Source organism: Alosa alosa, chromosome 3, assembly GCF_017589495.1.
Source record: "Alosa alosa isolate M-15738 ecotype Scorff River chromosome 3, AALO_Geno_1.1, whole genome shotgun sequence".
Lineage (NCBI taxonomy): Eukaryota > Metazoa > Chordata > Actinopteri > Clupeiformes > Clupeidae > Alosa > Alosa alosa.
In genome coordinates, this window is record NC_063191.1 from 26,390,182 (window position 1) to 26,413,443 (window position 23,262).

General features: G+C 44.5%; 2 protein-coding genes across 2 annotated transcripts in view; one reads left to right on the forward strand and one right to left on the reverse strand.

The window, feature by feature from the left end:
- adcy5 (adenylate cyclase 5) overlaps positions 1 to 5,947 on the forward strand; it is a 100,087-nt gene extending 94,140 nt beyond the window's left edge. The window contains exons 14-21 of the mRNA XM_048239719.1: positions 91 to 255; positions 1,512 to 1,687; positions 2,333 to 2,353; positions 2,639 to 2,771; positions 3,728 to 3,991; positions 4,552 to 4,756; positions 5,187 to 5,311; positions 5,747 to 5,947. Coding sequence (XP_048095676.1) covers positions 91 to 255; positions 1,512 to 1,687; positions 2,333 to 2,353; positions 2,639 to 2,771; positions 3,728 to 3,991; positions 4,552 to 4,756; positions 5,187 to 5,311; positions 5,747 to 5,875 — 1,218 coding nt within the window. The 3' untranslated portion in view covers positions 5,876 to 5,947. The remainder of the gene's footprint in view (positions 1 to 90; positions 256 to 1,511; positions 1,688 to 2,332; positions 2,354 to 2,638; positions 2,772 to 3,727; positions 3,992 to 4,551; positions 4,757 to 5,186; positions 5,312 to 5,746) is intronic.
- Positions 5,948 to 10,092: 4,145 nt separating this feature from the next.
- On the reverse strand, positions 10,093 to 22,587 carry sec22a (SEC22 homolog A, vesicle trafficking protein). The gene is made up of 7 exons (XM_048240029.1): positions 22,447 to 22,587; positions 20,964 to 21,171; positions 17,971 to 18,134; positions 16,962 to 17,141; positions 14,763 to 14,881; positions 13,174 to 13,239; positions 10,093 to 12,006 (listed from the first exon to the last, which is right to left on the reverse strand). Exons 2-7 carry the CDS (start codon positions 21,143 to 21,145, stop codon positions 11,806 to 11,808), a joined length of 912 nt encoding a protein of 303 aa, XP_048095986.1. The 5' UTR covers positions 21,146 to 21,171; positions 22,447 to 22,587; the 3' UTR covers positions 10,093 to 11,805.
- Between the last annotated feature and the right edge of the window lie 675 nt (positions 22,588 to 23,262).

The following is a 23,262-nucleotide window of genomic DNA, read 5'->3' on the forward strand; positions in this document are numbered from 1 at the left end:
CTTCCTTGACATCTCATTCTGTCTCTCTCTCTATCCTCTCTCTCTCTCTCTCTCTCTCTCTCTCTCTCTCCGTTGACCCCCCTCTCTCAGTTCACCTGTAGTACGGCCAACCTGAAAATGTGCCTGGGTCGGGAGTTCAACGTGACTCCCAGCAGTGTCAATGCGTGCCACGTGCGCCGCTCTGCCTTCAACTACTCCCTGGGCACGCTGGAGGGCTTCTGCGGCAGCGGCGCACCCAACTGCAACTTCCCTGAGGTAGGGTGGGGTCTGGCTGATGCTTGGCTGGGATTTGGGAAGTTGAAATAGGACAATTGAAAGTATTTCACAGTGCTGATGAAATATGAACCCAGCCCCTTTCTCCCTCTATCTCCCCATTGCTACCTCCCTTCCCCATCTCTCCCATTCTCTCTCCTTTCATCTCTCTCACTCAATCTCGCTCTCTCTCTGTTCCTCAATCTCTCTCTCTCTCCATTTCCTCTATCTCAATCTCTCTCTCTCTCTCTCTCTCTCTCTCTCTCTCTCTCTCCCATTCTCTTTCCTTTCATCTCTCTCACTCAATCTCTCTTTCTCTCTGTTCCTCAATCTCTCTCTCTCTCCCTTTATCTCAATCTCAATCTCAATCTCTCTCTCTCTCTCTCTCTCTCTCTCTCTCTCTCTCTCTCTCTCTCCCCTCTCCCTCTCCATCTCTCTCTCTCTCTCTCTCTCTCAATTCAATTCAATTCAATTAAATTGAGCTTTATTGGCATGACAAAAAATACAATTTGTATTGCCAAAGCATACATGTACGTAGTAGTGTGTAAAGACATAAAACAAAACATCATGCATCATACATTACTGCAACGGCTGTGTGTGTGTGTGTGTGTGTGTGTATTTGAGTTTTTGTGTGCTTCACTGATAAAGTGACTCCCTTTGTTTATGGCAAGCATCTATATATCTTGCTGCGACTCTCTCCTCTCCTAATAATATTCTTAGACTTGGCTCCTTAAAGTTTTGAAGGTCTGGATGCATTTCTCTGAATTTAAGAAAGAATTGATTTCGTATGTCTTTCCATTGGCAGCATTCAGCCAAGAAGTGAAGCTCTGTTTCTATGGCACCTTGGTTGCAATTGGTGCACAGCCTGTCTTCTCTGGGCAGCCAGGTTTGCCTGTGTCTGCCCTTCTCAATAGCCAGACTGTGATTGCTTAGTCTGTACCTGGTCAAGGTTTTTTCTCTGTCTGGTATCAGTGACTGTGGATAGGTAGTCTGCCACAGTGTACTCTCTGTTTAGGGCCAAATAACATTGAAGTTTATTTTGTCTTTTTGTTGTTTCAGTCCAATATGATAAGTCATTTTGTTTTTCTGCATTTATAATTTGGTTAGGCCGAATTGTTTGAGAAAGGGTGGCAAGGTCCTGAGGCTGACTATTAGTTGTGTTAGTTGTACTATTAGTATGTGTGAGTCTCAGGACTAGCTGGACTCTGTCACTCTGTCTCGCTCTCTATCCCTCTCTCTCTCTCTCTCTCTCTCTGCAGTACTTCTCGTCTTGCGTGCTGCTCAGTCTGCTGGCCAGCTCCGTGTTCCTGCAGGTGAGCAGCATTGGGAAGCTCTTCCTCATGCTCTTCATCGAGGTGCTCTACGTGCTCATCCTGGAGGTGCCCGAGGTCACCCTCTTTGACAACATGGACCTACTGGTCATAGCCAACGCCATGTGAGTCACATCCCCAAACCCCCCAACACCTCCACACACAACTGCTCTGATAAGATACGGGAGAGATTTTTGACGGCACAATTATTACAAGTTCAAATTGTGTTTCTACAGCTTTTATATACAAATGTCAGCTATTAACTTGGTTATTTGTTACTTGTTTAGCTTTTTTTTACAAGCCATTTCAAACATAGACACTTTCAAAAAGCATGACCTTCATGGCTTTATGACTAAGTGCTTTAAAGAGTGCACTTGACACTTGCTGATTCATGTTTTTTAAGCAATATCTATTTGAACAGCGGCACATGGAAATGACTGAGTGGGCTTAGCCACAGCTGACCTCAGACTCTAACCGCCGCAGACCCACTCAGTCCCTCTGGCTCTCGCAGGAGTGGAGGGATATGGATGGCTAGTTTCGCTTCGAGGCGCATTCATTTATTTAAGGGATGCACGCAGCCAACGTTCAGTTCAATTCAATTTCAGTTTTCAAGTTTCAGCAGTGCATTAGCCCGCTCGTAACGAATGTCCCTTCTGAATATAGATTTGGCTACTTGTGTCGTGCGTCTCTGTGATGAAACACTTGCTATTGCTTCCCATCTCCAACCCTCTCTGAAGCGTTACTTCCTCTTTGTTTTTCTCTCTCAACAGTCAGCACATCAATGGAACAAGGTAAGTCACAATCAGACACTACCATATACCCCCAATATAAATTAAAGTTGAGGAAGGCATTGTGTTCTCCTTCAGCAATTCAAGATGGTGCCTATGGCATATGACTAAATCTTTCACTTTATTACTCTTCTATTGGGATGGGTTACCGCTGAGAAATAACAGTCTGCTGTCAAAGCACAGTGTTATATTCAGGGCTTTGTGCCGTACTTGATATAATTGAACTGGCTATTGCTGGCTTTTGTTGTTTTAAAGGCTGTAGACTTTTTGGTTTTGTTTCTTTGGCAGTTGTGTGATGGACTCCAAGGTGCCGCTGAAGATTGTGACTCCAGTGGTCATCACAGTATTTGTGCTGGCCCTTTATCTCCACGCTCAACAGGTGGAGTCCACGGCCAGACTGGACTTCCTGTGGAAGCTGCAGGTGTGTGTGTGTGTGTGTGTGTTTGTTTGTTTGTGAAATATGTAGGACCTCTCTAATTAATTTCTCTCAACTATTTCCAAATTTGTATGACCTTACTTTACACCTGCTAGTTGTGTTCTATGACACTGTGATGGGCTGATTAGCCACACAAAGGCCAGGGCTAGTTGCCTTTGAAACGGCTTCTCCGTAATCTGCACACCCCTCAAATGAAGTCTGTACTTATCAAACACCAGTCCTGGCATTCACATAATTGAATTGTGAGCTCAAGGCAAATCAAATCAGGAACTCAAAGTAAAAACCATATTACCGTTTATGGAATTAGCGGAGGCTAGTAGCTGATGCTAAGTAAGGAAAAAGGGGGATGCCCCGAGTCCAAGGAGAAGAGGATGTCTGCCAATCGAATCAGCCAAATCCTCAGCGGTACCATCCAACGCCTAATCCAATCAGGACTCCTCAGTGTGCTCGACTGTATTTCAGGTCTAGAAATAGTATAACGGTATATTGTTGCACAGATAGAGCAAAGCTTGATGAATTGCTCTATTTGGAAACCTGGTCAGCAGCAGTCTATTTTCATTCACCTTCATGTTCTACGAAGAGCTCTTTTTACAGATCCCTTTATTGATCAGTTAAAATGTGATATTAACTTTAGCACATTTGTTAGGAATTCAACACAAAATGGATACTCGGCCGCGTCCAGCGATGACCTTTATTGATTATATAATGAGGATCAGATATCCCCTGTAGAACATCTACTGAATGTAAAACTGTGGGCAGTATCTCACTTGTCTGTTGGCAGGTTTTCAATGCGGTCACATCTCCTCCCATGTGTATTTTATGGATGTATGACCATTTCTCAGAGCCAAATTGGCTTCCATTCCAATCATTCTCGATTACCATTTACCTGTGTGTGTGTGATGAACAACACAGTGACACTGTGACTGCACTCATCCCCACAGGCCACCGAGGAAAAGGAGGAGATGGAGGAGCTGCAGGCCTACAACCGTCGCCTCCTCCACAACATCCTGCCCAAGGACGTGGCGGCGCACTTCCTGCAGCGAGAGCGGCGCAACGACGAGCTCTACTACCAGTCATGCGAGTGCGTGGCCGTCATGTTCGCCTCCATCAGCAACTTCTCCGAGTTCTACGTGGAGCTCGAGGCCAACAATGAGGGCGTCGAGTGCCTGAGGCTGCTCAACGAGATAATTGCCGACTTTGATGAGGTACGGACGTCCCCTCGTTTGAAAAAGCGCTTTTGAACCTACTGTCTAGACAGTCTGTTTGTCCTCAGAATCTGTCCATCTATCTGTTTTCTCACTATCTCTGACTTTCAGGTGAAGGATGTTTATCTCTATCTTGAAATTTGAAGTCCAGGAGAATTAGGTCATCATGACTTTGATCAGTGAAGATATTGCTGAGCAGCAATTACAGGCAAACACCCAGACCCTCTAGAGAGGTGGCAGTGTTCTGTTATTAGTGATGAGCGCCGAGCACCATCTCTTTTTTTCTCCTATCTGGCTTCCTTCCTCCCACACATACTGTACTGTTTCTGTCAGACTGGGTAAGAGTGGTTGGTGTCTTGGTTAATTTCATGGTGCATCAGGTTAAGTCAAGACATGTATATTAATGTTGGCGATAAGAACTATGGTAAGATATGAAAGTTGCCGCTAATGACTCTAGAATGCTTGTGTTAAACTGCTCTCTCTTTCTCCAACCCACTCTCTCTGCCTCCATCTCTCTCTCTGCCCCTTTCTCTCTCTCTCTCTCTCCCTCGTCCTCACAGATCATCAGTGAAGACCGGTTCCGTCAGCTGGAGAAAATCAAGACCATTGGCAGCACATACATGGCCGCCTCGGGCCTCAACGACTCCACGTACGACAAGGCCGGCCGCTCTCACATCCGGGCCCTGGCTGACTACGCCATGCGCCTGATGGAGCAGATGAAGCACATCAACGAGCACTCCTTCAACAACTTCAAGATGAAGATCGGTATGCTGGCACAGCTGCACAGGATGAACGTTGCCATGGAGCTATTCATCTGTTTTAGCTGGTTGACCGGTTTTCTGAGTTAATTCATGGGCTGTAGTCGAGATTGCAGAGCTTTTGTTTTGTGAGCCTACTTTTCTGGATGCATCTCACCTGTAGTTGGTTGAAGACTGTCCTCTTGTTTATTTTAATTGCAGTCAAGTACATATTCACATTTACATGCACTTAAATGTGGCATGAATGCAGTGACCTAGCATATAGCATAGCAATGTATTATTACCAATACTCCCTGAGTATCACTTTCAGTTATGGGTATGTGGGGACATTAGCATATGAATACAGTGTAGCAGCTTGTGCATACTGTACATTCTTGTGTGTATATATGCTGTGGATGTGTGTATGATCCCTGAGTATCACTGTATTCCCTTCACAGGTCTCAACATGGGGCCCGTGGTGGCAGGGGTCATCGGGGCACGGAAGCCTCAGTACGACATCTGGGGGAACACGGTAAACGTGGCCAGCCGGATGGACAGCACAGGTGTGCCAGAGAGGATCCAGGTGAGAACAAATAAATAAACAAGCAGGATGTTGAACTCTGCTAAGATTAGTCATATTTGTATCAAGTGCTCAACACATCATTGGCCACACATTAAGTATGTTTATTACAGTGTGCTACATCTTTTGAGTATTTAAGTACTGTATACAAGTACATTAGTACACTTGTATTTAACACTGTCACATACACAATATTGCATGCATTGTACCTACGGACATTTGGTTCATGGTCCACTTCCCTGGAGAGTAATTGTTCTCCCCCATGGGTAGAACAGGGTCACACTAATAACAAATTGCAGCTGTGTTGAAATGCTGCTGGCTGTGCTGACTGTGTCTTTAGTTGTTGTCTTGAAAAGTGAGAACTGAGGTGCCCCACTGCTCCCTCTTTCTTTCTTTCTCTCTCTCTCCTTCTCTCTCTTTCTCTCTTTCATCCTTCAGGTGACCACTGACCTGTACCAGGTCCTGAACTCCTACAACTACGTCCTTGAGTTCCGGGGAGTCGTGAAGGTCAAGGGCAAAGGAGAAATGACCACTTATTTCTTGAACGGCGGGCCCAGCAGCAGTTAACACCCCTGACCCCCTCCCCCTAAGCAGCGACAGAGGCTGAGGACCCAGTTACTCTGAGGGGGTGGAGAGGAGAGGAAGAGGGGGAAGGGGGGGCAGATGGACAGACAATGTTTGTGTGCAGCTGAACCAGGAGTAGACCTACAGGACACTTAGGCCTGACAATCTTCTGTCTCCTTCGTGTATTGTTCTCAAACAGTCCCCCCCTCCCTCCTTATCTGCTGGGGGCTCTCTGCTTGGTTGGAATGGTGTGGAGCCTTGACACCCCCACGCCAGACTCCTTTTGAAAAGGACTGGAGGACCTCCACAACACGGTGGCCTCTTCAGGGGTGAGCAGCAACACCAAAAGAGGCCAAAGAAGCGCCAACCTGGACCAGAGACTTGAAAGCCAGAGTCCAAATGTCTGTTTTCCTTTAACTTGAGTGCAACAGATCGTCGAACTCAGAAGTGGTATTTTCTTTTCTCTCTCTCTCTCTCTCTCTCTCTCTCTCTCTCTCTCTCTCTCTCTCCCCCTCCCTCCCCTCTCCTCCCTCCCTCCCTCTCTCTCTCTCTCTCTCTCTCTCTCTCTCTCTCTCTCTCTCTCTCTCTCTCTCTCTCTCTCTCTCTCTCTCTCTCTCTCTCTCTCTCTCTCTCTCTCTCTCTCCACTCTGAAGAGGGTCAGAGAGGCTGTGGTCATTGTGACACACGTCTCTCGTTAAGGTCCAGGTGTTCTCCACAGCTCAATAGCTCGGCATGAGGACACTGAACTGTGTATACGTGCAAAACACCTCAGCTGTTTTCTGTGTATATCTTAATCCTTCATTGAGCCAGTGTGTGCTTCACAGTGGCTTTTGAACACCAAGCGGTGCAGTTGTGGCGCTGGTGTCCAAAACTGGGTGAACTAACATGGCTGCCAAGTCAGCCCAGACCCGTGGCGCTACCAACCCTTTACTGCAGAAGTTCTCCAACTCTGCCTGGGAGGCAACCAGGCTCGCCTGATGTAAGGAAACGAGAGCTCACCGTGTTATCTGTCTGGGTACTTGAATGAACAGACTGAGACTGTGTGTGTGTGTGAGTGTTTACACACAGGTGTTTGTGTGTGTGTGTGTGTGTGTGTGTGTGTGTGTGTGTGTGTGTGTGTGTGTGTGTGTAATATACACATGTATTTACAAGTTCGTCCCATCTCCCCATACCCAGATACTTACACACAGTCCCACTAATGTCCGTTTAAACTGAAGACACTTTCAATGACAGAGAGAAAGTCCAAGTAAGGGTCTTTTGTATTTATGACATTTTTGTATTTTGACTCAAAATACCAAACCTTCAAATATTTTAGATTCTATATTTTGTACATTGATAGAGAGCAGGCAAGAAAGAAAAATCTATGGATGCCAATGCGTATTGAGATGTATATAGCTGATGGAAATGTAATTACGAGCGTGCACATTTTTACACTCACTGCAACACAAGAGAACCACATTGCGCTAGTGCTTTGAAACCATGTAGTTCGAAGAACCACATGGTCGCGCATAAGAACCACTCTCAGTCTGAGAAGGCTTGTCCGAATACCCCCTTATACTACTCTTTTTATATCTACTACACAGGACGAGATTAGCTTCTCCTGAATAGTTGCTTTGGTAACCCCCCTCTGAGTTAGGACAGAATGACTGAGAAACGTAAGTGCATGAATGTTAAATCAACAGTGTTAAACATTTAAAAGGCCTTTTGAGGTTGTAAGCTAGCTTGCTAGCCTGTTCAGAACGTGACACAGTGATATGAAATGTTATGAAAAGGTTGTGTACTGTAATAGTTTGTGATGGCAGAAGTCATGGGAGATGTCTTTTGGGAGCCTCAGAGCCATTTCCTTTGCACTGCACTTCTGACAACTCCTGAGCCACCCCCAACCCAACTTAATCAGATGGTACGACCCAATGAATGTCCATACACTATTCTCCAATGAGGCCTTTGTATTTGTAGGTGTGGTGAGTGGTTGCATTTGCCACTGTATATCAATACCAAGTGGACTTGTGGGAGAGCCACAAGCACCAATGACCTGCTGTTTAGTTGTTCTTACTGTACCTGTTTCCTGGAAACACTTCGAGCGAGCGCTGGTGTTGTCACATTGAAAAATGCTATTTCAGGTTTCTTACAACACCTTCCTTCCAATAGTCTGTTTTTTTTCTCTCCTGCTTAACCAGCAACTGTAGAATGAGCCGTGTTTTATGAGTGCAGTCTTGAAATAGATATTGCCTTGCTTTTTTTGGACCAAGTCTCTGGCCAATGTTCTACCTTTTAGGGGGAAAACGTATACGGACATCAAGCAAAAGGCTTCCAAGAAACACTGAAGTTACTCCGAAATATAATCAGGAACACTTTCTGACAGTTTGGTTAAATACTCACCATTTTTTTGGATGGAGTTGGAATTTAGAACTGTTTTACTCAAGTTCTGTCTAGTCCCATTTTTGTGCTTTAAATGCAATTCCATTTAAGGTAGTGGTACGTATGTTTACTTTTTTTTTCAGTGTGGAAGAAAAACTACATATTTATCAACCCCTCCCCTCAAAGTAAAATGACTATGACAGCCTGTAAGGCCATCCAAATGGTTAAAGAGAGGGAAAATTGGGTGAGCGCAAATCAATATAAAAACTTTGGGTTGTCTTTTTGCCTATCTATCATGCTCAACACTATTCTGTTTTTTTACATTCAAATAAACCACTACAATGTTCAACTTACTCTGGTCTTATTTTGAAGGGAAGTGTCATCACATAAATAATAAAATCAATTTGCACCCAGGTTCATCAAAAACATGTTTCTGTGTGATTACACCTTCATTTAGCCATTCACATTTCAGCTGAGCAAAGAATTTACTCCAACTCCAGCTGAAACACACAACAGTGTCTGCACGTCACAACATGTCAGTGTAAACCACTTCAATGGAAACCCCTTCTGTTGGAGCCATCTAAACATTTACTTTATGTATTTTCACTGATATTTAGCAGACGCTTCTTTCCAAAGCGACACGGATTGTCAGTTGGTGACGATAGCGCTGCTCCACCATATCTGGTGGTGCAGCATAGTCTCTGGGTAAAGCACCTTATGGAAGAGTCCCTGTATAATAGACCATCACTATTTTATTCAAAACCTTATCACTTGAGATGCTGTCCCTGTAGCCTTTCATGGATTGATAAATGTAGGTGTAGTATCCACAGCATCCAGAAGGGGGCAGGAGAGCGCTGCCTTAGCTGCAAGTGAAACTAGAAAGATGAACACCAATAACAGCAGAAACTTCTATAGAAAGTGAAGCTGGCGAATGCCTAGTGAGGAGCACCAGTTCTGCTGAGCAGTCACTGCTCAGGGATGGCCTGCTTACACATCCTCCAGGCACCAGCACCGATGTCTTCCATGTAAGGATACTGCATACATGCAAATGAATTTCACTACAAGGGTGACCTTACTCATTCTATGGTTTCTGTGTCATGGATGCAAGAGAATAGACCTCTGAAGTTCGCCTACAAAAAAGCTGCCATCTTTGACATCCGGTATCTGGCGATTTTTCATATGGGAAAATAACATGGGGATTTTGAATAATCGCACCTGTTAAAGTCTCGTGGGGATGAAAAAGTCTGAAATGCAGACGTTTTCCTGAACACGCTTTTGTCCTCTGCCTTCGAGTAGATACTGTGAACTCCGGTAAGTGAAGGCGGCACACTTAGATTTTTGCTACCCCAGAGCTAACTTGCAATGCAATTTGCCATAGGTAGTTCGCTTCAATTAACAACCGGATCTCCTTATATGGGCAAAGATGGCCGTTTTGGATCTTTTTTGTAGGCGAACTTCAGAAGTCTATGAACACACTGCTGGTGGGAGATTTCCATATCCGTCTCAGGAGTGATCTATTCGCAAAGTCTACAAATGGAGTCTACATCCACTGCTTTAACCATTTCCCTACACTCTTTAAAAAATTGTGTTGTCCCTATCTGAACACAGATGTTAAAAACAACGCAAGTTGTGTTAACACATTTGTTTTAAGAGCACCAACACCTTACCCACCCACCCCCACCCCCACCCTCATCAACCTCCTGCATGCCAATATGACTGTCCCTACTGCCAGTCACTACTAAAAATCTTTTTATTTTGTGTTTGCTCTTGTCAACTTATACGCACCACCCTGACCAAACTTGAACTTAAAATAACCCAAATTATGTCTGACTTAATAGTCAATAGGAATAGTCAAAACAACACACAGCCGAAATATTTGATTCTTTTTAAGGAAAATAGCATGCATAATAATCGGCATCACAACAATCAAATGTCTTGACTGCAAATGTGTCTGGGAATATACCAGACTTTTTCCAAAGCTGATCAAAGCTTTCTCACAGAATAATTTAGGGGAAAATACACAATTATTTTCAAGTTGTGGATTTGACCCATGCTGATTACCAGATTTCTTTTTTTCCCCAGAGTCTGAGAACATAAATGTGACTCTTACAATCAATAGCTGTGCGACAGCCCAGCCAACTTCAATATCACACCAGCTGTTAGATGTGCAATGCAATGCTTTTTATCTGAAGTTATAATCATGCCGAGTCGTTGCACCCTGTTGTTCTTGCCACTAGTGAATACACAGGACACCACACCCAGAAAACTTCAGAGGCTTCTGTTCATTTATGTTTACAGATCATCTTGAACAGACAGCATATACTTATGCGACAATCATCCAGCCGACCAAAAACAACAAACTGGATGAATACAACTGAAACAATGGAAAAAAAAAATCATAAATAGCCTAATACAATGGGTTCAAAACATAACAGTTTGTAAGCAAACAATTGTAACCATAACCTGCAGTGCCCCAAGCATGATGAAACAGCCCCTTGATCAGGGCTGGAAAGGGCTGCTTCTCCCATAAAATAACAGCACTGCTGCAAGGCAACGTCAAACCGCACCTGGGATGACATCAAAGAGCGAGGAGAGATATCCATCAAGAGTGTATGTGTGTGTGTGAAAGAGACAATGAGAACGTGGAGAGCAGAGCATACCAGAGACAGCTGCATGACATACGGCATGTACTAAAAAGGAAAGTGTCATGGCTAAAGCTTAATGTGCTTCTAGAGGGTCGCCCTGTGTTTAATGATGACCAAAGCTTGCATATTCACCTCTATATCTCAGCCATGTTTAGTCTGCTGGCTGAAGTGAGAATGAAGGTATGGTGACAACATGGGCGGCCATGTCCAGTACTCCCACTGATTAAATAGCATTTTGCTTTTGTAACATTGAAGTTGTATTATTTCTCTGAAATCATTTAATCAAAATCTCAGTCTAAAAAAGGATGTCTACTTAACAGTAATTTAAACACCATCACAACAAAATAAATAGCTACCATGTGATTGTTTCATTTTTCCATTGATTTGGAGTATTCCGTGCATCTAATGAGGCCATTATGTCCATAAGGAAAACCCAAGCTCTTGACCAACTATGACATCAGCACAGACTGACTAACCGAGTCTTGACCATCCAATTACCAACCAGACTCTCTAGCTTGAGCACACTATTCTGGATGTTAAACCCCCCGGCAGCAGAAACAGACAGACCACTTTAATCTGACATACATCCCAGCTCCTCTGGCCATCTTGGTGAGGAGATGAAGCGGAACATGCTAAATGCCCTGGAGGCAGCTCATTTTGCTTCTTTTTTTAACCGCAGGGGCTTTGCCCTGCAGTCTTAGCTTACGTAGGGAAGACTAGCACACACATGGCTTTAGCTTAACCTCCAGGGCGTCTGTGGAATCCCAGTCCAGTTCACCCAGGGAGGGGGCAAAGAGAGCCTTCCTCTACGTTCCCCCTTCCGGTCTTTTGACCGTCCGGTCGCTTAGAGGCGCCCCGGGGCGGCGTGTGTGTGAGTGTGGAGAGTGCGTGTCTGCGGCGCGGCGTGTGTAGGGGTCAGAGGATGTCTGGTCAGACATTGTAGTCGGGGGCCTTGCCCTGGGGCAGTCGCAGGCGGATCTGCAGCGTGATGAAGGCTCCCACAGTCACGTGGAAGAGGATCTGCCACACGTTGCGCAGTTCGTACAGGTACATGTTACAGAGGCAGATGAGGGCGAAGGCCAGAAAGGACTTGATGTTCCTCCACACGGAGTAGTAGGCAAACAGGTAACACTGCGAGGGGTCAGGAGAGCAGGACATGTCACACAGGGGGCAAAGGCAGGGAACCACAGAATACTCAACTAACATGGGAGGCCAAAGTTTATGCAACTATGAACTGTATAACTCAAAGACACACACACACACACACACACACACACACACACACACACACAAACGTCATGTTTATGTTCATTCAACAGGAGGCAAGAGGCCACAATGTTTTCAGTTATTGACTATTCCATGGATTTACACTCACACACAGGCATGTGTTTATGACAAGATGCAGTTTTCTCAGCAATTAGCTATGCTATGATTACACACACAAACACAAACACACGAGAGGAGAATGCGGAGTTCCAGACACAAAACATCTGGCCAGCTCCGTTCCTCAGATGGCGTCGAGCATGATGTTAGTGAAATCGGAGCGTCTGTGTATCTAAGAGACGCTACTAAGGCTTCGCACCAGCTGACGTGTCACAAACACTAGGCCGTCTCGCCTCTTCCAATCTGTCGCGATAACGACCCAATCTGGCCGACAGAGAGGCATATCCTTAGACTCAGCACAATTTTGCCAACAGCCTGTGGTCTAACGGTCAGTGTGCTATAAATACTAATCCTTTAAATTAGATGGACCGTACTGACTTTAATACCGATCAGCAAAACAGACACTTGGAAACTATGAGGTGAACAGTTGGCATTGTGCAGTTTAGAGAGGAGCCAACGCAGGGCATTTAATGGGGAGTAATTTGTTTGTCATTATGCAAACATTGCCTTAATATCTGTTTAATAATCAACTAAAAGGCACTTATGTGGCAAATTTGAACGGAATACAGAAGTTCAATCTGTAGATGTGCCAGAGTTGGGGATTTCTTCATTAGCGTCATCCTGGGAAGTCATAATGATGAGAAATGTGTGCAGTGCTCAGAGTGAAGACGTAAACAGACACCAGGGAAAGAGACACTGAGAGAGAGTGAGAGAGAGAGAGGGAGAGAGGTAAGGAAGGAGAGAGAGTGATACAGAAACGAGGAGGAGGACAAGGAAACAACATGGAAGGAGTGAGCAAGGGAGACACACGAACAGCAAGAGATGAATGAAATGGCACACAGCCAGGCTGACAGGAAGCCAATGACAGACAGCGACCCCCTCCCCCCTTCCCTTCCCATCGCAGCCATCTCTCACCTGATACAGACAGGCTGCCGTCCCCAGGAAGAAGGCTATCACGTAATTAAAGTCCTCATCCTCGTTCTGCATACAGGGGCAGAATACAGAGGGGGGGGGGTGGGAGAGAGAGAGAGAGAGGGAGAGAGAAACATCTACGTCAGAAACACACACATTAGGAATGAGAGCAGGCAAAGAGAGTAATGCGAAAGCACAGAGATAAATTAGGCTACAGTACGTAGCCTGAGGCTATGGAAGCACACTGGTATGGTTAGCACCTTAGTGCTGCAATGCGGAACAATTCCATATGTATAAAGCAGGAATTAAGAGAGCCCTCTTGAACAATTTTGAATCTAGATCAAGACATCAGATGTGTCAGGCTGTAGTTTTTAAAGTCTGTGTTTACTGTGGCGTATGTCTGGGGTAAACTACATTTTCACACATTAGACTTACTATTACATTCAGTCACTGAGTCTCAACAGATACTTTTATGTAATGGGACTTTAAAGCAAAGATCTTAGAGCAGAGCACTCTAGAATCTTTGCTTCACAGTACCATGAAAGGGCTTTTCATTGGACCCTGGGATTTGAACCTGTGGTGTATCCATCACCACACTACCTTCAGCACACCATCCCCTGTGGCTGTCTTTAGACTCTGCCAGACACATCCTCACTTAAGCACTTGGGCAGACAAATAAATAACCCTACATGGGTAGAGGGGTCTTCAGCCAAAAGATACTCACAGCCAGTATGGAACACATGCTGTGGAGTTTCCCTATTCCCTTTTAAAAATTTCCAAAATAACCTAGAAATGGCAACAGAATGTTAGGAGGCATCTGATACCTATATGTTATACACCTATGGTATATATTATACACCTTTATGTTGTACACCTATGCTATATATTATACACCTATATGTTTATATGTTGTACACATATGCTATATATTATACACCTATATGTTGTATGTACACCTATGCTATATGTTGTACACCTATGCTATATATTATACACCTATATGTTGTACACCTATGCTATATGTTGTACACCTATGCTATATGTTGTACGCCTATATGTTGTACACCTATGCTATATGTTGTACACCTATGCTATATGTTGTACACCTATATGTTGTACGCCTATGCTATATGTTGTACACCTATGCTTTATATTATACACCTATATGTTGTACGCCTATGCTATATGTTGTACACCTATGCTATATATTATACACCTATATGTTGTACACCTATGCTATATGTTATACACCTATATGTTGTACACCTATGCAATATGTTGTACACCTTTGCTATCTGTTATATGCCTATATGTTGTACACCTATGCTATATGTTGTACACCTTTGCTATTTGTTATACGCCTATATATGTTATACACCTATGCTATCTGATATCCACTGAAGTTAGCATGCAAACCAGCTAGCGTCGGCAGGGCTTTCTAGTCATAGCATGTTGTACCCATGGTTGTACCACATGTGGCCGCTGCATTAAATGGAAAGCCATTGGAAGAGTGCCGCGTGGCTGTGTTCAAGACCACTCGCATGGTACCCAATTCCACGTGCTTCCTTTCATGCTGCCCGGCTGGCCCCTACCTGTAGGATGCTCTCGATGGCGTGGACCCCGCGCAGCAGGTTGAGGCCGGTGCAGAGCAAACTCAGCACACATGACACCACCCCCGCCAACGTCACCGGCTCAAGCATCTGGTGGGGCGCTAAGGGGGAAGACCAGACAGAGGGGTGGGTGAGTATGAGTGAGTGAGTGAGAGAGAGAGCGAGAGAGAGTGAGTGAGTGAGAGAGAGAGTGAGAGAGAGAGAGCGAGAGAGAGTGAGTGAGAGTGTGAGAGCGAGAGTGAGTGAGTGAGTGAGTGAGTGAGAGAGAGAAAGTGTGAGTGAGTGAGAGAGAGTGTGAGAGCGAGAGAGAGTGAGTGAGTGAGTGAGAGAGAGAGAAAGTGTGAGTGAGTGAGAGTGTGAGAGAGAGAAAGAGAAAGTGTGAGTGAGTGCAGAGAGAGAGTGTGAGAGTGAGAAAGAGAAAGAGAGAGATTTTGGTTACTATTACAGGCGAATGCTTTATCATTATCAGGAGAGACTGCGGAGTCTCCTCATGTTTCTTATGCTTAAGTCTCTGGGATTTGACAAATTCTGAGAGAGAGACATTCACATTCAAATCAAATGAGCGGAGCCTCCATGTAGTGGTTTAGCCTCTAGCTGTGAACTGTCTCCTATGCAAATCAAACTAGATAAAAGCACCTCCAATCAATCAAAGTGACTGTAATGTAATGTAATGTAATGTAAGCCCTATGCCGAGTGATTTAACCAACCACTGGATTTCTAAAAGCAACGTGAGGGTTTGAGGTGATTTATTATAATCTCAGCAGTAAGGTCTTATTTATAACAATGTTGCAGGGCTGTTACAGTTACATTGTAGCACATGCTACAAAAAAAAATCAGTCTGTGCTATGGATGATTTACCAGTTTAGAAGCAGTGACACCTTATATAAAATGTTTTCTAGAGTGCAGCCGATAGATAAGGTGTTTGCAACTACATACCGATGCTAGAGATTTTGTGGATTGTGCTACAAAACTATCAACCTCTGTAGCACCCGACCTTTGAACAAAAGTTAACGTACCATCCTTTTGATCAGGATATGCTCTCTACCAACAGCTCTTTCATTTTATCATCTCTTTATTTTCCTTGTGTGTCTTTCACTGACCATATTGATCAGGCCAGATCAATATGTTAACGCCAAACAAGCAGAGAGAGCAAAGGGTAGTCTTCTTTATGATCTACAAATGTTTACCACTAAAATATGGTCTACTGTCTGGTTAGGCTCACAACTTTCTGTTTTTCTTTAACCCCCAAAAGAAGAAGAGGAGAACATTAAAGCTGCTCCAAGCTCCTTTCATCTTTCCCCACTAGGGATTACTTCCAACCTTCAATGTAAGGAACCTAATAAGGAATCTCAGGTGTGAAGCCTTTGATTCTCTCTGTGCGATACAGAGGGGAAACATGCTAACCCCAGCAGCCCCCTGTAGACGCCGCCGCTTCCCCACAACGCTCAGAGACAGCACACACACACACACACACACACACACACACACACACACACACACACACACAGTCTTTGGAGATGAGACATCAGAGGAGCCTTCCAGGCATGCGCCGGTGCATCCATAAAAACGTTCAAACGTTCACATTCACACACATATACACACATACTGTACATATACATATGGCCGCTCTCTCACACACACACATACACAAAATCCATGTGTTTCATTTCCAGTGTTATCAGCTGTAGCCTGGAGGCAAAGTATGGTGTGTGTGAGTGTGTGCGCTGCTGACATTATGAAACGGGTGCGAGAGATGCGGAGGATTTGTGGAGTTGTGCTTCGCCTCTTTGGCTGTTTCCACCTTCAAATGTCACGTTGCTGCCTAGCGCACACACACGCCTTTGGACACAGAGAGCGAGGGATAGGAGCTTGGGTTTGAAAGACCAAGTAAACTGAAATCGCTGTAAAAAACAAGTCACAAGGCTGATCTCATAGATGAGCTAAAATAACCAAGTGCAAACAACCCTGGAGTCATGACTCTAAAAACAAGGCATCCAGACCGCCCATGAAAATGTATACCTACACAGTACTACACTGTGATTGACTTGAGTCTACCAAGTTATTGCACAATTAATCAGTGCCTGGGACCTTTTACTTGGAAGCAGTGTTTTGTCAGATCAATACTTTAGCCATCATATATCTTATCATATATACTGTAGCGATAAAAAAAATGATCAGTACCTATGCCCTTGTACTTGGAGGGGGTGTGTTGGGAGAAGCCATTTTCGGATCCCAGTTCCTCGGGGGAGAGCTGGTAAGGCGGTCTCAGCTTGATCTCCGTCTGCATGTCGGCCAGGTTGATCTTGGTGGAGAGCGAGCGCGGGCTGTTGTAGCGCTGCTTGGTCTTCTGGATGAAGTTGTCTGTCAGAGGAATGAATCAATGATTTCAGACAATGTCATTCATTGTTAATTGTTGCTATGTTTATTAAATAAAAGGCTTCGGCAAACAAAATAAACAAAAGTTGCGTGCAGCAAATCTCTTGACATGTAAACATGCTGATGCAAAACCGCAGCAACAATCTCAAATGTTATTAGGTCTCCGGTCAACTCAAAATGTAGAAAATCTGCGCCGAGTAGTTACAACACACTTACACTAACAGCCAAAGACTACATTATATTCCACTAACAGCAAAAACGTAAAACTGGGTGCTGCTTGTGCATATAGCTCCAAGCTGTACAGAGTCTTTGCGTTTGCAGAGCTATTAAAAAGACTGTAGGTTCAGGTTTATAATGACTGTATGAGGATACTACTTAAGAAACCCAGGTGCTGTAGTGCAAGTGAGTTGTTCTGTAATGCATGTCAGCACCCTTCAGGCATTATTAACAAGTTTGATGTACAAATTCATTTGTCGCCTGAGCGTCAACATTGTTATGCTGCTGGCAAATCCAAAGTTTAGTGCCATACAATAGCAGTCACCCCTGTGAAAACACTGCTATTCTCTCTGTGTTTTATAGAAGTGCAATGTTTTAGTTTCTTTTCCTTTTTAATGTATGTTCTATGTCATGTCTGTGTTATCTGTGACTTCTGAATGGACCCTGAATATGACAATAAAGGTAAAGGTGGTGAAGGTGATGATGAAGGTGGTGATGACTGTAGATCTGGGCCGTGCTGATGCCATTCACTCATAGCATTTCTTTATCAGTCTATTCATGAGACAACAGCCGCTGGGATTCCTGTTGTTCTGCTCACCGAACTCGATGAAGGAGTAGGGCCGCACGGCGCTGTTGGTGCGCTTGGTGTCATAGGTGACGATGAACTCCCTCTGCAGCTCGTCTAGGAAGCAGAAGGCCAGGACGTTGGGGTAGCTCTCTGTGCACACCATCATGTAGCCCACGCCCAGCGAGCTCGTGAAACTGGACAACACAACACAACACAACACAACACACAGGGGAAGGGCGTTCAGTCAAGAGGATGGTCCAGCCAAACCACACAATTAAATAAGAACACACATCCCAGTGTGTGGAAAACATCAGAGGAGGATTGGGATTGATGGCCCAAGGACAGATTGACAGCCAAAGGATGAGAGACTCACTTACTCAACAACAACACATTCATATCCCACATCAAAGAGTGCTCTAAATACACACGCACATGCACACACGCGCACATGCACACACACAGTAACACCAGTTCCACTGACACTCAGTTCATAGTATGATCACACACAGCCACTCACAACACACAGCAGGGAGGTGTTAAGGAGGCAGTGAGTTGTATTAGGTCATAAATAAATATGGGCCGCCGATCTCACTCTGTCTTTGGTGCGCCACATCTAACAGGAAGTGCCACAGCAGAGCGCTGATGTAATGTCTCTGACTGGGACGTTGAGAGCTCCCATGGTGCTCTGCTTCTAACAGGCCTGGAGCGTCTGTACTAATGTCTTGGCAAGGCCGGGGGCAGGCTGGACTCTGGCCACGAACATGGGAATGACATCTGCTGTTCCTGCGGGACACGGGGGAGAGGGTGGGAAAGGCTCCACGTCGCACACGTGCAGCCAGGGGGAAAAACAACCTGTGATCACATCTCGGAGCGTTAGCAAGAAAACAAAAACGTTTTGCGCTTATTTCACTTCCCATGGCCAAATCAGACTGACCCGTATGAGCTGTGTGGGCCGAACCCAAACTAGAGCCCAGAACCTAAACTCCCCCTGTAGATATGCGTCTCCCTGACCAGTTGGTTTATCAATGACCTCTGGGGTGCTTCTTGTCCCCGACCTTCCTTCACGTTGCTCGCCTTCTCGTTTCAGCGGATGGGGGTAGGTGGACGTCTGTGGAGGAAGTGAGGCGAGCGGTTGTCACAATCTGTGCGTCAGTGCTAATGCCTCTGCTGGGAGATGAAACAAACCTATGACTCACACACTTCAGCAGCAGAAGAGAGAGAGACAGAGAGGAGAGAGAGGAAAAAAAGAGAGAGAGGAAGGCCATATAACACAGAGAAGGAGAGAGGGTGAAAAAGAAAAGTTCTTATCCGGGAGTGAAGAGAGTAAGACTAAGAAATGCTCACTTTAGGAGAAGAGGAAGGGAAAGAAGGAAAGAGAGAGAAAGACTAAAAGAGAGAAAGTTGCTCCCACAGAGTGAAGATAGAGAGAGAGAGAAACTGAGACAGAAAGAGAAAGCTACTATCGAAGAGCAAGGAGAGAGTGAAAGACACAAGAAAGAGAGAAAGCTCTAACCCAATAAAGAAGAGATGGTTGCAGAAGTGCTTGAAGAGAGTGAGGGAGACCGAAAGTGTGTCTATTCCCTTCTGCCTGCGTTAGAAGTTTTCCTGGATGATGGATGACAGCTGTCCAGACTGCCAAAGTGGCAAAATGGCCGCCCTACCCTCAAAAGAAGCCATACGTCTGCATTAGGGCCTCGGTGAGCGGTGGCCTCACATCCCCACATTACATTAGTCTCTGTTTGAAAAGCCAAGCAGCCCCCGTCCTTCCTGGTTTTCCACAGGCCCACGTTCGTCTTCATTAAACCTACGGCACATCAAATGAGCGCTCAGGGTCCAGTGGCAGCCGTAACGGGGATTCGTTCCGCTCGGGTGACGCTGCTTTGATTAGGACGTTAGTGGCATTCCCGTGGAATCCACGTAAACATACTCGGTCATCCGCCAGCCAGCGGCAACTTCCAGAGGTGGAACGGCTAGCGCAAGTAAGGGAGAGCTTCTCAGTGGGCACCATGCAGAATGGGCAGCTTCAGCGTCGGCCTGTCATTATGTTACATTATGCAAATTAACAGGAGGATAACCAGGCCGTCCTTCTAACACACACTACTGTAACAACAAACACAAACACACACACACACAGGTGTCACACACACATACAGGCGTTCGCAAACAACGAAAGACCATGGCACATCTCCACCTAGGAGATGCTCTGCTCATTTAATTGACAGCATCAACAGCACTTTTACTCAGAAAAAAAAACACCTCTAATCAGACATCATTTGATCAAGGCTTCAAAGGTTCCTTCAAAAGGAAAGGAAAGTAATGTCAAGAAGATGCACAAAAATCACACACACACACACACACACACACACACACACACACACACAAGCCTGTGCCACAAACTTTAATCTGAGGCCCCAAGATGTCTGGTGTCTGAAAAATCAACATCAAAGACGAGCGCTCATCTCAGTCAGAAAAGCACTTTCAGTAACGCTTGGAAAGCAGACGGAAACAGCACAAGACGGGGTGGATTGTGGTTAATGTATTCCATTTGCAGTTGTTACAATAAGCAATTTTCCACTGAAAAGAGAGGAACCATTCTGCTTTCTTGATACACAACTGAAAGTAAACAACTTAAAATTCTGAAAATGAACCACCCACTTCCCAGACAAAAATTATTTTTTCCCCCCTATTTTGAATATAATTACAAGTCAACCATAGAGAAGAAATGTATGCAAAAGAAGAATCAACTACTTGTGTTTGTTTAGTCCCCCATGTAGTTTAATTTAATAACTATATTTTCCATTAAATTATGTTACATATCTGAGATATTCTACTGAGCTATCAGCCATCACTGAGAGAATACTGTCTGGCTTTATCACAGCATCATTCTTTTAAACCATACTTCCCACACCCAAATGACGTCAAACTAATCTCTTCTTCAGGATTAATTTACTGTTACACCTCATTATAAGTGTATAAATAGCGTAAAAAGTAACCATACGACTGAACTTTATCAAGACACTTACTTGACATTGTACTGGCCAGTCTTGAAAGTGCAACGGTCGGGGAACTGGCTGAGTTTTTTGGACAGGCCCTTCAGATGTCTCTTGGTCTCTTGGAGCCCTTTGTCCTGCTCATAGTCTGTGGAAGCGGAGAGGGGGAGCCCGTCCCTCACCCGCACTACTGACGCAAACAGAACCATTGACATGCTGTGGTACACCTGAGGGTGCTGATCTGGAAAGGAAGAGAAACAGGTTTTGGAGGGAGCTTACACATGATCTACCAAGTTCTTGTTTTAAGTAACTCTTGAACAAATCTGGTAGTTTTGGAAAACGGTCATGACAAATGAATCCCCGATAGATACCTACTCGCTGTATAGAGCACTATCTGCAAGCTATTGTTGAGACATAGTAAAGAGTTGAGACAAAATAAAAATAAAATGACAAAATAATACAATTTCCCTCAACAAGAAGAGAATGTGGATGGTTACAAGGTGTGACATCCCACTGAACTATGTGATTTGCATCTGTGTTTGTCAGCATGGAGACATGAGACGGTAAACTAATGACAAGGAGAAATTGACCAGAATCAGTACCCTGGATAGCACCAAAGATTAGCGCGCACCACATCTCACACTTGCCAACAGTAGGCCTACGACACTCGAGTGATCACTACCTCTGTTTACGGTAGTGCTACCTAACTAAGAAACGTTAATAGTTTACTTACTTAATTAACAATCAATAGGTCTATACGATATCTGTATACTAAAACGTGATGCGCGTACTGTTAAAATAATAAGTCACGTATACCTAAATGTTAGGTTTACAAAAATGTCAACATTAACGTTAATGTTATTTTATTCTGCAGCAAAACTTCGGAGCAAGCAGGTTCCCATCTGGTTTCTTTGAAGTATGCTAAAGTTAACGCTAGCCAGCTGGCAAAGGTATAAACAGAGCTTCTGTTGGATATCTCCGACGTAATGTTAGCTAATGTGTACCCAAAACAGACACCATGGTTTTTTTTAGCTAAGTAAAATAGCACGTTAATTGTCCATGTACTGACCATTTAGTCATTTGCTATTCAGCTAGCCTACTAAACGCGAGGTATCAGTGTCAGGTAAACGTTAATTGGGACAACCTGTCTAATACCTGAGCTATCTGCCAGTTAGCTGATGTAAACCTAATGATAGCTAGCCACATTCTGTCCATGTCCCTAACGTTATGAAGTTTCGTAGAATCCCATGTTCATGCACGAAATCCTCACAGCCACAAGCCCAACGTTTGTAAGGTTACAAAGTCAATTGACGTTTTTATCAGATGTCGCTCCTTGATTCTCATTTCCCGTCCGCAGTAGCATGGGTAGCTTTAGTAACGTTACTGTGAATGCAGCCAGCAAGCTAGCCTAGTAGCAGCTAACGTTAAGCTGGTTAGCCAAATGTATGTCCTGGCTTTAGGACAGGGCAGGTCATTTGCCCGTTAAAGTAAAGTTATTAAAGTAAATAATGCTAACCTGGATGCAGACATGTGCTACTTGTGTGTATCTGTGGAATGTTCTTTATCTCCAGAAACGGAGATTTGCATCATTGCCTTTTGCCGCTAGCTCTCACGTCTGCCACCCTCATCACCACAGGAGGAGAGCTCTGTCCTAGAATCTTTGGTGAGTAGGGCTACTGTTTACGTGGCCAGAAGCAAAGCATTATGGGTAACCTACTACCGAAAGTCTGCGAAAGTATTCTGTAGGCTAGCTGCTCTACAGAAGGGGACAGAGACTCCGTATCCTTTGCTTCTGCCTGAAAAAATAGCTCTAATCTTAAATTTAGTTTAAGAAGGTCACCTATAGATTAGCCCTAATTTAGGCTACCCCCCCCCGGATCCCTTGGTTTTAAACTAGATGTAGCCTACAGCAGAGCGGGACAAAATATGACCACCGCGACAACCCCTAACATTTTGTATAATGGTTGTGTGTGTGTGTGTATGAGTGGGGACTGGGGAGTTAATGGTGTGTGTGTGTGTATGTGCAGTGGCCTGTACTGTTATCCTGTACGCACTGTACCATTTTTCAATGCTTTATTCATGAAAATAATTAAATGTTACAACAATAAAATAGCTTGTGTAGGCTAGGCCTACTGTCTTAATTGAGTTTCGCGCACAAATCATAGCCTATGTTTAGGGGAAAGAGAATGGACATCTCAACATAAGGATACATTAGAAGATGATGATTGGTGTAAACTTTGTCACGACATAAGCAGTTCTGGCGCTTAAAAACGCAACGTTACATTCAAGTGTTTAACAGTAAAAGGCGCACTGTTAGCAGTTATGCTGAAGG